General features: G+C 35.8%; 1 protein-coding gene across 3 annotated transcripts in view; it reads left to right on the forward strand.

Moving 5' to 3' along the window:
* The window catches only part of AP3B1 (adaptor related protein complex 3 subunit beta 1), a 296,004-nt gene that overhangs the window by 103,478 nt on the left and 175,859 nt on the right, over positions 1-16,667 (forward strand). For all 3 annotated transcript variants that reach the window (XM_004058672.5, XM_055366969.2, XM_055366970.2), the window contains exon 8: positions 14,522-14,677. In XM_004058672.5, coding sequence (XP_004058720.5) covers positions 14,522-14,677 — 156 coding nt within the window. The remainder of the gene's footprint in view (positions 1-14,521; positions 14,678-16,667) is intronic.

Raw genomic sequence — 16,667 nt, forward strand, 5'->3', positions numbered from 1 at the left:
GGGCTGTTTGTTTTCTTATTGTTGAATTTTAGGAACTCTTTGTATATTTTGGATAACAGTCCTGTATCAGATATGTCTTTGGCAAATATTTTCTCCCAGTCTGTGGCTTGTCTTCTAATTCTTTTGACCTTGTCTTTTGCATAGCAAAAGTTTTAAATTTTAATGAAGTCCAGCCTATCAATTATTTCTTCCACAGATCCATGTCTTTTGTATTGTATCTAAAAGTTGCCATACCCAAGGTCATCTAGATTCCTATGTTAACCTCTAAAAGTTTTATAGTTTTGTGTTTTACATTTAGGTCTGTGACCCATTTTTAGTTAATTTTTGTGAAGGTTGTAAGGTCTGTGTCTAGATTTATTTTTATTTTTATTCTTTGAGATGGAGTCTTGCTTTGTCACCCAGGCTGGAGTGCAGTGGCATGATCTCAGCTCAGTGCAGCCTCCATCTCCCGGGTTCAAGCAATTCTCCTGCCTCAGCCTCCTGAGTAGCTGGGATAACAGGTGTGCATCACCACACCCAGCTAATTCTTTTGTATTTTTATTAGAGACAGGGTTTTACCATGTTGGTCAGGCTGGTCTCTAACTCCTGACCTCGTGATCTGCCCTCCTCAGCCTCCCAAAGTTCTGGGATTACAGGCGTGAGCCGCTGCGCCTGGCCTGTGACTCTTCGTTTGTTCCAGCATCATTTGTTGAAAGACTATCTTTTCTCCATGGTATTGTCTTGGCTGTTTTGTGAAAGCAGTTGGCTGTATTTATGAGAGTCTGTTTCTAGGCTTTCTCTTCTGTTCCATTGATGTTTTTCTCTGTTATTTCACAAATACCACACTGTCTTGATATGTGTAGCTTTACAGTAAGTCTTGATTATGAGAAACTTTAAACATACATAAAAGTATGGCTGACAGTTCAACGAATCCCTGTGTATACATCACGTAGCTGCACTGTTCATCAGCTCATGGCTGCTCTCGTTTTGCTACCTTACCCCATTCCAAGATTTCATGTAAAATTTTAGATATCATATAATTTCATTTCTATTGAGAGTGTATTTATAAAACATTATCTTTGCTTTAAAGAAACTGCAAAGCCTTCTCCAGTATAAATTGGTCCCCATTTTTTTAAATGTTTTTTTTTTTTTTTGGTTTTGTCCAGCTTAAATGTATATTTTTAAAGAAACATTAAAAAAAGTATTCTATGGTAGTATTTCATTTCATACATGTACATATTTTAAACATAGAAAAATAAAACATTCATTTATAAATAGAACATTTTATACTCATTTTATGAAATAGTTTTATCACATATATTTTAGAGATATTTTGAGAACTCCTTTTTGAGTCATTTTCATTTAATAGTTTTCCATTGGAAAGCATCTTTACTTCTGTCTGGATTTTTGGAGATACACATTACCTTGGAATATGGATACGATGCTATCATAGAAATATGTTTCAGACTTTGAGTACTCATTCACATGATTTAGCATAGTCACTTAGAATTATTTTGTAAGGAAGATCTGTCATTTCTCCCTCATTTATTTATTTATTAGTTGTTTTAACTGCCTTAGCTCTAGAACCAGTCATGTTTCCATGTAAAAGAGCAGGTTTTATGGCCTTAGAAGTAATGTTTTCTGTCTTAGATTTCAGTCAGATGGTTCTGTCTTTTTGTAATAGTAATAGTATTATTTTTGGGCAAAGTTGGCATTACTTAATGGTTGTATAGAAAAACTGAAACCACAATATAAAACATTTTAATTAGTACCAATTAGAAATCCCATGTATGATAATGCCTCATTTCTGTAGGCTCAATAGAAACAACATGTATAATAACTGATTTTTTTAAACCTTTTCATGCATTTGTAAAACACATTTTTCTTGTCCCTTGGCAATGGAAAATATAATTTTTACTGTTTTCTTTTAAAATTGTGTCTTTTATTATCTGTATAACAAGAAATCAGAATATCAAGATGGTTGAAATGATATGCATAATATACTAAAAATAAGGGCTTCATACATAAAATAATATTTAAAGGCTTCATAACAGCCATGTTAGCTACATAAGGGGTTTTTCTACTTTGTTTCAAATTCATAGATGTATTAATTGAGACTGCCTAATACCAATGTCTAGTTAAGAAATATATTTGGGCCAGGAGTGGTGGCTCATGCCTGTAATCCAGGCACTATGGGAGGCTGAGGCGGGCGGATTATGAGGTCAGGAGATTGAGACCATCCTGGCTAACACGGTGAAACCCCGTCTCTACTAAAAATACAAAAAATTAGCCGAAAAAATTAGCCGGGCGTGGTGGTGGGCGCCTGTAGTCCCAGCTACTCGGGAGGCTGAGGCAGGAGAATGGCGTGAACCCGGGAGCTTGCAGTGAGCCGAGATCACGCCACTGCACTCCAGCCAGGGTGACAGAGTGAGACTCTGTCTCAAAAAAAAAAAAATTATATATATATATAAAATATATAAATATATAAATATTTAAAAATATGTAAATATATAAATATTTAAAAATATATATGTAAATATATAAAAATATGTATATATTTGAGGATATAGAATAAGCTCAGAAGATTAAGCAGTTCTACTAAAAACAGAATATTTCTAGAAACTGCTTTCAAATACAAATGGAGGGAATATTAAAATTAGATATTAGAATTCTCTTTTATGTATATGAAGTATGGTTAGTATACCAAGTGGAATAAGTGGAAACTTACTATAAAGTAGATTTCAAAGTCTTTCAAATTCATTTATTTTTACTCTTAAGCAGACTAAACATTTTCCTTAATATATCTTGTTTGTCTTATTTAACTATTCTGTTTCTGGACAAGGAGAAAGTAAAATTCATTTCATCATATAGTTAACATGTTAAATAAGAATGATTACTTTTAAAACCATTCAGAGTCCTCTCAGATATAAACTTTGATTCCTCTACTTAACTTACTTAAGTATCTAGGCTATTATCTCTAACAGAGCACAAATCTTTCTCTATCTGATATGTCAAAAGTATCACAAAGGTAAAATCAGTTAAGTTGAAATTTTTAAAATATTACTGAATTTAAAGAACTCTGTAAGTGGTCACTGAAAGTCTAGCGCTTTATTTAAACACAATATAAAAATATATCTGAGTTTTCTGAAAAATTGTATTGTGTTGCATTATCTGCCGTAAAGCTCGATCCTACCACTTAATTCCTTGAACATATTAATCATAGTTGTTTTATAGTCTGTCTTAGTTTGGGCTACTATAACAAAAATATCCTAGATTGGATGAGTTAAACAACAAACATTTATTTCTCACAGTTCTGGAGACTGGGAGTACGGGATCAAGGCTCTGACAGATTTGGTGTTGGTGAGGGTCTACTTCTTGGTTCATAGATAGATGACTGTCTTCTTCACATGATGGAAAAAAGGCCAGAAAGCTCTCTGAGGTTCATTTTGTAATGCCACTAATTACATTTATGAGAGTTCCATCTTCATGACCTAATCACCTTTCAAAGGCCCCATCTCCTATCCTAATACCATCACACTGGGGATTAGGATTTCTTTCTTTCTTTTTTTGGAGATAGTGTCTCGCTCTGCCGCCCAGGCTGGAGTGCAGTGGCACAATTTTGGCTCACTGCAACCTCCGCCTCCCAGGTTCAAGTGATTCTTCTACCTCAGCCTCTGGAGTAGCTGGGATTACAGGTGTGCGCCACCATGCATGGCTAATTTTTGTATTTTTAGTAGAGACGGGGTTTCACCATGTTGGCCAGGCTGGTCTCGAACTCCTGACCTCGGGTGATCCACTCACCTTGGCTCCCAAAGTGCTGGGATTACAGGTGTGAGCCACTGCGCCTGGCCTAGGATTTCATTATATGAATTTGTGGGAGGACAGGATCATTCAGTTCATAATATAGTTCACTTAAAATTACGTCTGCCAAACTCATTTTCTAGATTCCCTATTTTTGCTTTTTTTTCTCTTGGTTTGTATTTACATTTTTGTCTTTTTTTCTTGTATGCTTATTTTAAAGACATTTTGTTGAAGTAGAAATATATACTGCAGACTGGGCGCTGTGGCTCACACCTGTAATCCCAGTACTTTGGGAAGCCGAGGCGGGCGGATCACCTGAGGTTGGGAGTTCGAGACCAGCCTGACCAACGTGGAGAAACCCCGTCTCTACTAAAAATACAAAATTAGCCGGGTGTGGTGGTGCATGCCTGTAACCCTAGCTACTCAGGAGGCTGAGGCAGGAGAATTGCTTGAACCCAGGAGGCGGAGGTTTCAGTGAGCCGAGATCGCGCCATTGCACTCCAGCCTGGGCAATAAGAGCGAAACATATACTGCAAATGACTTTATACATTTTCACAAACTGAATACACCTATGTATCAAATATCTAGATTGAGAAACAGTAATTATCAGTATACTTCATAAGTCCGCCTCTTGATACCCTTCACTTAATAATCTGCTTTTCCTTCCAGAAGGAAACAGTATCCTTACCCTTAGTGATACCAGCATTTCCTTTCTGATAAGTTGTCGGACTAATTTGAAGCTTTGGATGATGGATTTTATTCTACTTGTGGTTCTAGGGAATGGATTCAGCAATCTTGAGTTCACTTATCACCTCAATTATGGATTGAGATGATTTAAGCTGGGCTTTTATCTGACCATCATTACTCCCCAAGACATAGATTTTATATTTTAAACCAAAGACTAGGAGAGTTAGCAGGATTGTAATTTTTGGCGGATCCTGGCCTCACCTTTTGTTACTGCATTTTTGTTAACCTGCTGAAAGCTCTACTCAGCTTTTACGCCTCTCAGCTTCCTCTTGTCTAATTAACACATCCTTTTTTTTTTTTTTTTTTTTTTTTGGGAAAAGCAATTCCAAAAGCCAATCAGAATTCTAGGTTTCTAGATTTACTACTTCTTCTGGGTCTTGTCTGCATAATTCATCACTGTTTTTTTAGCCCTCCAGTGCCTTCTAACAGGTTTCTTAACTTTTCCCCAGCTTTTCTAGTTCTCACTGACAGGTGGTTGTTCTAAGTTGTCTGTTTAGCCATTCTTAGAAATAGAACTATATAATCTTATATTACGTGTTTTTAAAAAGTGTTCTCTAAAGGCTTAGTTAAAAATGACATCTTTTATAACTGTGATTTGTGACTCCTTTTAAGCATCCATAACTAGCATTGATTGAAGTTGTTTCAGTGTAATGAGTTCCCCAAACAATGCATTATGGTTCAAAATGAAGCAGTTGTGTAAGAGCCTCATAATACATTTATAAATCCTCAAGTATGAGGCAACTTCTTTCTGAGGGTAATTTTTGGGGGGGAAACTTTTTTTCATATTTGGCATCTAGGGATATTGAATTTGAGGCATAGTAATAGTTTCAATTACATGGCTTCTAGAAAGAAAGTTTCTTAATAATAGAAGCAGTGGCAATAGCTACTATTTGTGTACTTTAATTTGTATCAGGCACTAAGTGCTTGTATAATGTTCAATAAACTGATTCAATCTTTATAAACACTATAATGATATAGTTACTGCTTTTATAGATGAGTAAACCAAGACAAGGAAAAAAATCAAGACAAGGAAAGGTTGAGTGATTTGTCATGGTCATAGAGCCAGCACTTATATTGAACTGGTGTGTCCAGATACACCCATATGCTGTGCGCGTATCTAGCATCCATTCTGTTTGGACTAATGTCTGTTCTGATTCATTAAAAACCTGAGAAACATAGTCCACAGTAATACAGATTCAAATATGTTGATGGAGATTCATTCTTTTCCTTCAAGAAAGCCTCATCTCCTTCATTTCATTAACCTCATAAAAACGTCCACCCTTCACTTGTCAATTTTTTCTCTGCTTGGTTCCAACTTAGAGAATTATGCAGTTGGTACATGCCTATAGCTAGTAACTGGGAGAGCCGGATCTAAGAAGCTGTGTCATGATGTTCTCATGGCAGTAGAACCAAACTGAAATTTCATAAAAAGTATAAGAGAATTTCTTCTGAGGGGAATGTTTTTAAATGATAATTAACGTGAACTATTTTAGCTATAAGCAACATGTTCTTCATGTTTGTTAGCTCATAATCCCATTATAAAAACTTTGTTATTTCAAATAATCCCTTTTATTTTAGGAAATTATAATTTCTGTAATATTATATGTTAATTTGTAGAAGTTTTATTAGTAGCAATATAAGATCATTGAATCGTGTGGAAAAGATACTAATGAAAGAAAATTACTCTTTTGAAATCTTTATTATAATATTTTATTAGTTTGCATAATTTTTATTTTATTTTATTTTATTTTATTTTATTTTATTTTATTTGAGATGGAGTCTTGCTCTGTCATCCAGTCTGGAGTGCAGTGGCGTGATCTTGGCTCACTGCAACCTCTGTGTCCCAGGTTCAAGCGATTCTCCTGCCTCAGCCTCCCAAGTAGCTTGGACTATAGGCATGTGCCACTACGCCTGGCTAATTTTTGTATTTTTAATAGAGATGGGGTTTCACCATGTTGGGCAGGTTGGTCTTGAACTCGTGACCTCAGGTGATCCGCCTGCCTTGGCCTCCCAGAGTGCTGGGATTATAGGTGTGAGCCATCATGCCTGGTCGCATAATTTTTTAAAACTGTAAAAAAATTCATCAATAGGAAGCAGTTGCATCAATTGTGAACCATATATGTTATGAAATATTACTAAATTTTCATAAGATAATGATTCATCGACCTTTAATTATAGTCATTAAAAATGCCATCCTTTCAATTAAATACATATTGAAGAAATACAGTAGTACAAGTAATCCTCTGTAAAGTGTTCATATTTTTGTAAATGCATATTAAAATCAAACCATATAAAAATGTTTCTTATGGAAGTGAACTCAAAAACCTATATGATGGTATGTTCATAGAGGACACTATAGAAACATTTACATAAGTTTAAAAAAATTTTTAAAAATAATTCTATTATTATTTTTTAAGTTCCAGGGTACATGTGCAGGATGTGCAGGTTTGTTACATAGGTAAACGTGTGCCATGGTGCTTTGCTGCACCTATCAATCCATCACCCAGGTATTAAGCCCAGCATCCATTAGCTCTTTTCCCTAATGCTCTCCCCACTAACCCTCCCCTGACAGGCCCCAGTAAGTGTTGTTCCCCTCGCTGTGTCCGTGTGTTCACATTGTTCAGTTCTCACTTATGAGTGAAAATGTGGTGTTTGGTTTTTTGTTCCTGCATTAGTTTGCTGAGAATGATGGCTTCCAGCTTCATCCATGTCCCTGCAAAGGACATTATCTCATTCCTTTTTATGGCTGCATAGTATTCCATGGTGTATATGCACCACATTTTCTTTATGTAGTCTGTCATTGATGGGCATTTGGGTAGATTCCGTGTCTTTGCTATTGTGAATAGTGCTGCAGTGAACATTTGCGTGCATGTATCTTTATAATGGAATGATTTATACTCTTTTGGGTATATACCCAGTAATGAGATTGCTGGGTCACATGGTATTTCTGGTTCTAAATCTTTGAGGAATCAGCACATTGTCTTCAACAATGATTGTACTAATTTATGTACCCACCAACAGTGTAAAAGCATTCCTATTTCTCCGCAGCCTGGCCAGCATCTGTTTTTTGAGTGTTTAATAATTGCCATTCTGAGTGGTATGAAATGGTATCTAATTGTGGTTTTGATTTGCATTTCTCTAATGATCAGCGATGTTGAGCTATTTTTCATATGTTTCTTGGCTGCATGTATATCTTTCTTTGAGAAGTGTCTGTTCATACCATTTGCCCACTTTTTAATGGGGTTGTTAGTTTCTTGTAAATTTGCTTAAGTTTCTTGTAGGTTCTGGATTTTAGCCCTTTGTCAGATGGACAGATTACAAAAATGTTCTCCCATTCTGTAGGTTGTCTGTTTGCTCTGATGATAGTTTTGTTTGCTGTGCAGAAGCTCTTTAGTTTAATTAGATCCCATTTGTCAATTTTTGCTTTTGTTGCAGTTGCTTTTGGCAATTTCATCATAAAGTCTTTGCCCATGCCGATGTCCTGAACGGTATTGCCTAGATTTTCTTCTAGGGTTTTTATAGTTTTAGGTTTTACATTTAAGTCTTTAATGCATCGAGTTAATTTTTGTATAAGGTGTAAGGAAGGGATCCAGTTTCAGTTTTTCACATATGGCTAGCCAGTTCTCCCAGCACCACTTGTTAAATAGGGAATCCTTTCCCCATTGCTTGTTTTTGTCAGATTTGTTGAAGATCAGATGGTTGTAGATGTGTGGTTTTATTTCTGAGTTCTTTATTCTGTTCCATTGGTCTATGTGACTGTTTTTGTACCAGTACCGTGCGGTTTTGGTTACTGCGGCCTTGTAGTATAGTCTGAAGTCAGGTAGCATGATGCCTCCAGCTTTGTTCTTTTTGCTTAGGATTGTCTTGGCTATGTGAGCTGCTTTTGGTTCCATATGAATTTTAAAATAGTTTTTTCTAGTTCTGTGAAGAATGTCAATGGTAGTTTAATGGGAATAGCATTGAATCTATAAATTGCTTTGGGCAGGATGGCCATTTTCATGATATTGATACTTCCTATCCATGAGCATGGAATATTTTTCCATCTGCTTGTGTCCTCTTTGATTTCCTTGAGCAGTGGTTTGTAGTTTTACTATTATAATATACTGCCATAATCTTAAACATTTGTACAGTAAAATAAGCAATACATATGTATCTTTCATTAAAATAATGTAATTGAACTCTTATGAAGTATGTTAATTAACAATGAGGAAGAAATGGAATGAGTAGATGGTTATAAAAAGCAGTTTTTTATGTACATTTTGATGATTTTGTTAGTAATAGTGCTGTGTCTGTTAATATAGCACTTTCATTATGTATCACTTTCAGGTAGAGTTTGAATATTTGTTTAATTAACCATGACTTAAGATTGTGAGTGCTTATGCTTAGAGCATTTAATTATTTGTGTTTTATTGGTTTACTAATGTACTTAACAGAACTGCTTTAGCCTGGAGCTCCATAAACGAACAGTCACTCAAGTCCAGCTTTGATATAAAAGTGTATCTCACTTATAGCCTTTTTATTAAGCACTAAAAGACAAGTAGTGTGTTTGTTTTGAATTCTGTATTCAAAGGAAGGTGATAATGTTATGATTTCTAGTTTAATTTTGAAGATGAGTATTAGTAGAAATACTTTTGTTTTCAAAGAGTATAAATTTTTTGAGTTTTCTCTGAATAATTTTATAAGATTTTTTGCCTGTGGATTTAAAAAGCACTAAGCTAATATTATTCCTATTCTGAGAGACCTAAAAGTTGTACTTTTGATGAAAGGTGTTTTCCAGTGATATTTATGTCAAGATTTAAGGAAAGATTGTGTAAAATCTGTAGGCACCTAGCAAGGGAAAAATACTTAAGTGATATTAACCTAAAACATTTTAGATAATTTTCTTTATTGTTATGTATAACAATGCATAAATACAACACATTGCTTTTAAGTGACTTACTGATTTTTATCTCCTTAGTTTTATTCAATTAAATGGTTTTTAAAAGATAATTTAGATTCACATGAAATTTTAAGAAATAATTGAGAGAGATCTGGCATAACCTTTACTCAATTTTCCCCAGTGGTAATATCTTGCAAAACTCTAATACAGTATTACAACCAGGATATTGACATTGATACAGTAAAAACTGAGAACATTTCCATCACAGGGAGTCTTCATGTTGCCGTTTTATAGCCAAACCAACTTTATTCCACATGTTTAACCTTACTCCCAACCCTTAACCCCTGGCAACCGCTAATCTTTCTGTTTCCATAATTTTGTTATTTCAAGGATGTTATATAAATGGAATTATATGGTATATAACCTTCATTGTAGATTATCCATTTTGTCATTCTATAATGTCCTTCTCTGTTGTAATTTTCTTTGCTCTGAAGTGTACTTTATCTCATATTAATATAGTCATTGTGCTTTCCCTTGATTAATATTAGCATGTTATGTATTTTTCCATCCTTTTACTTTTAACCTGCCTTTATCTTTGTGTTTATAGTGAATTTCTTATAGGCAGCATATAGTTGAGTCATGGGTTTTAATCTACTTTGCCAGCCTTTGTCTTTTAATCAGCATACTGATTTACATTTAATCTAATTATTTATTTTTAAGGCTTAAGCTTCCCATTTAGCTTTTTATTTTTTGTTTGTTCTCTCTAGTCTTCATTTCTCTTACTGTGGGTTATTTCAACATTTTTTAGTATTCCATCTTTGCTTATCTGCAGTTAATTTGAATATATCTCTTTTTTTATTAATTAAAACCTATTTTTTTTGAAATTTTTTAGAGACAGGGTCTCACTCTGTCACCCAGGCTGGAGCGCAGTGGCTTGATCATAGCTCATTGAAGCCTCAAACTCTTGGGCTCCAGTGATCCTCCCACCTCAGCTTCCTGAGCAGCTAAGACTATGGGTACATACCCCCATGAATGGCTGAGTTTTGTTTTATTTTTTTACTTGTAGTAGAGGCAAGGTTTTGCTCTGTTGCCCAGGCTGGTCTAGAACTCCTGGCCTTAAGTAATCTTTCTACCTTGGCCTTAAGTAATCTTTCTACCAAAGCACGAATATATCTCTTTGTGTAGCTTTTTTAGTGGATGCTGTAGGTATTACATTTTACATGCATAACTTATCATCTTACCATCACAGTCTACTGGTGTCCTCATGTTACACTTCAAGGGGCAAACTTTTTAACCACTTACCTCCCTTTGATCTCTTTTTTTCTCTCCACTTTATAAATAGTTTTCTTAGGTATGTCCTTTATATGCATTTAGAACAGTATCAGTGTTACAACTTTTCTTCAACCATCTAATATAATTTAAAAGACTCAGAGGAGAAGGAAAAACTATTATATGTACTCATATTTTTCCTTGCCATATTCTTTCTTCCTTCCAGATGTTTGAAGATTCCATCTTTTATCATTTCCTTTCTGTCTAAAGAGCTTCCTTTAGCCATTCTTTCAGGATAGGTCTGCTTATAACAAATACTCTAGTTCTCCTTTATCTGAAAATGTCTTGATTTTCTCCCCCTTCATTCCTGAAATATATTTTTGCTAGATATAAGATTCTCTTTTGATAGTTCCTCTCCTTCAGTTGGCCTGCTGTGTTCTGTCCTCCACGGTTTTTGATGAGAAATCTGCTGTCATTAGACTTGTTTTTCTGTTACTGGTGAAGTGTCATTTCTCCTATCCTGCTTTCAAGATTTGTTTTTCTTTGTCTTTAGTTTTCAGAGGTTTTACTATAATGTGTGCTATTTTGGATTTCTTTGGGTTTAATCCTGTTTAGGGTTTACTCAGCTTCCTCAATTTGTAGTTTTATTTGCCAAATTAAAAAAGTTTGCAGTCATTATTTCTTTGAGTTCTCTTTCAACTCTTGCCTCTGTCTCTTCTTCTTCCAGGATTGATTAATAGATGAAAGGAATGTTAGGTCTTTTGTTGCAGTTTCACTGGTCCCTGAGACTCTGTTTTTTTTTTTTTTTTTTTTTTTTGAGACAGTGTCTCGCTGTGTCACCCAGGCTGGAGTGCAGTGGCCAATCTCGGCTCACTGCAATCTCTGCCTCCCAGGTTTATGCCATTCTCATGCCTCAGCCTCCCAAGTAGCTGGGACTACAGGCACCCGCCACCATGCCCGGCTAATTTTTTGTATTTTTTTAGTAGAGGCGGGGTTTCACCGTGTTAGCCAGGATGGTCTCAATCTCCTGACCTCGTGATCCACCCGCCTCGGCCTCCCAAAGTGCTGGGATTACAGGCATGAGCCACCGCACCCAGCCGGTTTTTTAGTTTTGATTTTTTTTTGTCCCTAGTCTATTTTATCTTTGTTCAGATTGGGTAAATCTTGTTGTTCTGTGTTCCAGTTTACAGATTATTTCTTTTGTCCTCCTTCTCTGCTTTTGATCCCATTCATTAGGTTTTTAGTTTTGGTTCTTGTATTTGCCAGTTGTAACAGTTTTTATTTGGTCTTTATATCTTCTATTTCTTTCTTTAAACTTTATAATTTTTTTTTTTTGAGATGGAGTCTCACTCTGTCGCCCAGGCTGGAGTGCAGTGGCGCAATCTCCGCTCACTGCAACCTCCGCCTCCCAGGGTTCAAGTGAGTCTCCTGCCTCAGCCTCCTGAGTAGCTGGGATTACAGGCGTCCACCACCATGCCTGGCTAATTTTTGTATTTTTAGTAGAGATGGAGTTTCACCATGTTGGCCAGGCTGGTCTCTAACTCCTGATCTCGTGATCTGCCCACCTCGGCCTCCCAAAGTGCTGGGATTACAGGCGTGAGCCACCGTGCCTGGCCTTTTTTTTTTTTTTCGTTTTTTTTAAAATGGAGTTTTGCTCTTGTTGCCCAGGCTGGAGGGCAATGGCGCGATCTTGGCTCACTGCAACCTCCGCCTCATGAGCTCAAGCAATTCTCCTGCCTCAGCCTCTCGAGTAGCTGGGATTACAGGTGTGCCCCATCAGCCAGGCTAATTTTGTATTTTTAGTGAGACAGGGTTTCGCCATGTTGGCCAGGCTGGTCTTGAACTCCTGACCTCAGGTGATCTGCCCACCTCGGCCTCCCAGAGTGCTGGGATGACAGGCGTGGGCCACTGCGCCCAGTGTAGACTTTATAATTCTTTGCTAAAACCTTCTATTTCTGTATTTTTTACCAGGATGTTCTCAATTGCTCATCGAAGCATTTTTTAATGATTTTTAAAAAATAATCAGATCATTCCAATATCTCTATTATCTTGGTATTGGCATCTGCTAGTTATCTATTTTTATTCAGTTTGAGATCTTCCTGTCTCTTGGAATGATGAGTGATTTTTTAATTGAAACTTGGACATTTTGGATACTTTGAGACTGGATCTTTTTAAACCTTCAGGTTAACTGGCTTTGTTTGATACCACTCTAGCAGGGAAGGGTGGTGGAAAGAGAGAGGGGTGCTGTCTCATTACTGCCAGGTCATAGCAGGAGTCCGGATTCCCTGCTTATCCTCCACTGACACTTCAGAGGGATTGTACTCATTGTTACCATAGGTGAATGTGGGATTTCTGGCTCCCCAACCATCTTCCTCTGATAGCTGTCTGGTAGGAGGGATACAAGGTACTGTTCTATGTGTGTCCTTCCCTGACAACCACCAGGGTGTGGGCGGGGCTGACTTTGGTTACTACTAGGTGTGGTGCTGCAAGTCCTGACTATGCACTAGGCCTCCTCTGACATCATCACAGTGAGGAGGAATAAGGTCACCTTGACACTAATGGATGGGCTTAGAAGTCCAAGCTCCTCACTTGGTCTTCACTGACAATATCAGAATGCCTTGTTACCTCTTGGTAGAGATGAAAATCTCAATCCCATCTTGGCCTTTTCTGAAACCACCTAGTGAGGTGGTTGAGGCATCTCATTACAGCCTAATAAGGGTAGAAGTCTAGGATCACCATCTCAGCCTCTACTGGTGGGGATGGGGATAGGGCCATAATTTTTTATCTGGTGTTGGGCTGCACTTGAGTAGTTACTTCTAAAAGTTTTATGTCTTGCTAGACTGCCCCTTTCCTGGTCCTTTGGCTAGAGAGAGCAGTTCTGGGGGTTTCTTTCATCTGCATTTGTTGCCAGCTTCTGCACCGAGTTGTGGATATATGAAATAAAAAGAAAACCCAGGGAACTCACTGGTTTGTCTTTCTTTGGATCTTGAGGTTCCTATCCAGTGCTCCTCCTTTTTGCCTTTCAAAGTCTTCTTATGTTTGTTTTATATATGTTTTACATGTAGTGTTCTGCTTTTCTAGATCTCTACTTAGTGAGAGAGATGGGGAAAAGTACATCTACTCCATCTTCCTGGAAGCAGAAAGTATGTTTCAGATACTTGGTAACGGAAGTTACCTCTAAACAGGAGTTGAATTGGATGTATGTGGCCATTATTGTGTGTGTTTGGTTTTTTGTTTGTTTGTTTTGAGCGCTAAATGCCTGTAGGCATATTTTATTGGCAGAGATAAAGAATTCAAAACAAAAACCTAGAATCAGCTCCTCTGGATATTTATAAATCTCAAACTGAGACATTTTCTTGACAACTCAGGGACCTACTTAACAACACTGGTTTTTACGTGTCACACTTTACTGTGATTTCTTTTATGTTACTATTCAAACAATGCTCCTCTTTTTTTGACTCTTTGATCTAGTTACAGAGTGGCTGACAATTTATGGAAATAGTTTTCAGGTTTTAGGTAGTATTATAGGCCTTGCTAAAATCTAACGGTCATGTGTTCCTTTTGAGGGACTATAGGTATTTCTATGGGGATTTAATAGTCAAAAATTTACTTGGTAATACAATAGAAGCACATCATCTATAGCACAGTAACTTGTTATAAAATATGAGAAAAATCAATAGGCCTTTATTCAATATAGGTTGTGTAATATTTTTAAATTGCCTAAACAGAAGTATTCTACGGTAAAATGTTATTGTAGATGTTTAAAAGAAAGTTTTCTTTGACTATATAATATGCAGATTGTTCAAGGTCTAAAGTAATCTTGGGATTGGATTTCTTTCATTGTAGGGTGATGAATTAGAAGACAATGGAAAGAATTTCTACGAATCTGATGATGATCAGAAGGAAAAGACTGACAAAAGGAAGAAGCCGTATACTATGGATCCAGATCATAGACTCTTAATTAGAAATACAAAGCCTTTGCTTCAGAGCAGGAATGCTGCGGTATGTTAAAATCCTTATAAGAAATAATTCACTGGTTTTTAAAAAACAGCAATTAAAAATATCTCAATTTAGTAAGTGAGTCTGTGTGTGCTAATGGAGCATTTGTTTGTTTACACACCAAATGACATGTAATGGATAGTTGGAAGTACAGTGTGGAATGTAAGCTATAGATTTAGAGGCCTGATGTCTGAGAAGTAATACCTAAATATATTTCAGCCTTCCATGTTTCCAGGTATGCAGAGTTAGGTTTTGATGACAATACCTGGTTTGGCCTATTGGACTTCATTTACGTTTTAATGGTTTTGTTAATTGGCTTTTCTTAAGATATTTCTAAGTTGTTTCTCAATTGGTTGGATTATATTAGCTCTTATATAAGAACTATGTATATTTATCAGTTATTCCATTGTGATTGGGGGTACTTGATCTGGTATTAGTCCATACTGTTTGTATCTGTCTGATAGAATTTTTAAGAGACTAACAAAGGTAATGCCTCACATATTATAAATGTAAATTGGCAGTAATAGTAATTAAAAATCATCTTTATTTGGGTCATAAGGTTTTTTTTTGTTTGTTCGACACCTTTTTGTTTATATAACCATTTATATTTTAGAAGAATACATGTGCACAATACAAAATTAGAAATTACAGGCTAGCAAAACTAAAAAGAAAATTAAAACATCACATTCTCAACACTCAGAAATCACTTATGTCTTAGTGTATTTTCTTCCAGATCTTTCTAATCTGCATAAGTGTACATATATTCATGGTTACACATACATATATATATATTTTTTAACCAAGATAAAAATCATACTGTACATAGCATTTTCTAACCTTTTTTTCTCTAGTCAGTCCTCTCCACTTTTTATTTTAATAAAATTTCATTTCATTTAATACCAATTGATCTTAAATTATTCTTTTTGGATGATTTATCCAAACCATTATCTAATGCATTGCATCTTTTAAAGCCTGTCAAGTCTTGCAGAATGTCCTTCTGGGTTTGTCTGATTGCTGCTGCTTCTTTTTATTTTGTTTTTTTGTTTGCTATACCTACTGGAATGGGATGGTTGCATCTTTTATAGTGTCATTTAATTCTTTTATATTCTGTGTTTCCTGTTAACTGGCAGTTATATCCAAAGGCTTGACGGATTTAAGTTAAACATGTTCTTAAAGATTTTAACTGAGAAAATATTCTTAATGAATTGTTCTGTTCAGTTAGTAAAAACTTCAAATATGTGGAATTTGCATTATTTTTCTGATTCTTGAGAATTTAGAGCTTACAGCTTTGTATATCCAAGTTATCAACAACAATTTTTGTCTAATACCTAATGGTTTAGTTTCCAAATCATTATTCAGTAATCATGCCTAGTCATAACGAAAATATTATTTCATGGGTGTTGTAAAATATGCTTATATTTTAATATACTCAGCTTAGTCAGATGCTAGTTAGGTAGCTGTAATTTGCCATCTTAAACTCTACTTTATGAGTGACTCACTGTTCATTTAACTAGGTCTTAGAAATTGATTTTATAGTTCAAATACTTATGGATCAAAAACGTTTTCAAACAGTGAAACAAATAGTGGCAGTTTGTACTTTTGGTCCCATTTTGTTTGGGTTCCCTGCTTACTTGTTGCTGTAATAGAGGTGGTTTACTTTTTGTGTCAGTGTATTTTGGTACCTTGTTTTGGGATGCTGCTAAATATGAGTAAAGGCTAACTTTTGAAGAATTGTGGATAGATTTTTTTTAACCTCATACTTAAGTTTATGGAGAGACTTTGAGAATTTCTTTCAGGAAACATAATATGTCATTGCTATGTAGTTTGTGTTGGAGATAGATACTGAAAGCGGAATGTTAGGAGGCTATTCTAACAGTCTAAATAAGGTGACAGCGGCATGAATGGTTAAGAGTAGAAAAGTGTTTATAGGATGCACTTTATTATGAACAGGCGTGATGTAACTGTAGAAGGTCTATAAGGTTGTATATTTTTA

The sequence above is a fragment of the Gorilla gorilla genome, chromosome 19 (genome assembly GCF_029281585.2).
Source record: "Gorilla gorilla gorilla isolate KB3781 chromosome 19, NHGRI_mGorGor1-v2.1_pri, whole genome shotgun sequence".
Taxonomy (NCBI): domain Eukaryota; kingdom Metazoa; phylum Chordata; class Mammalia; order Primates; family Hominidae; genus Gorilla; species Gorilla gorilla.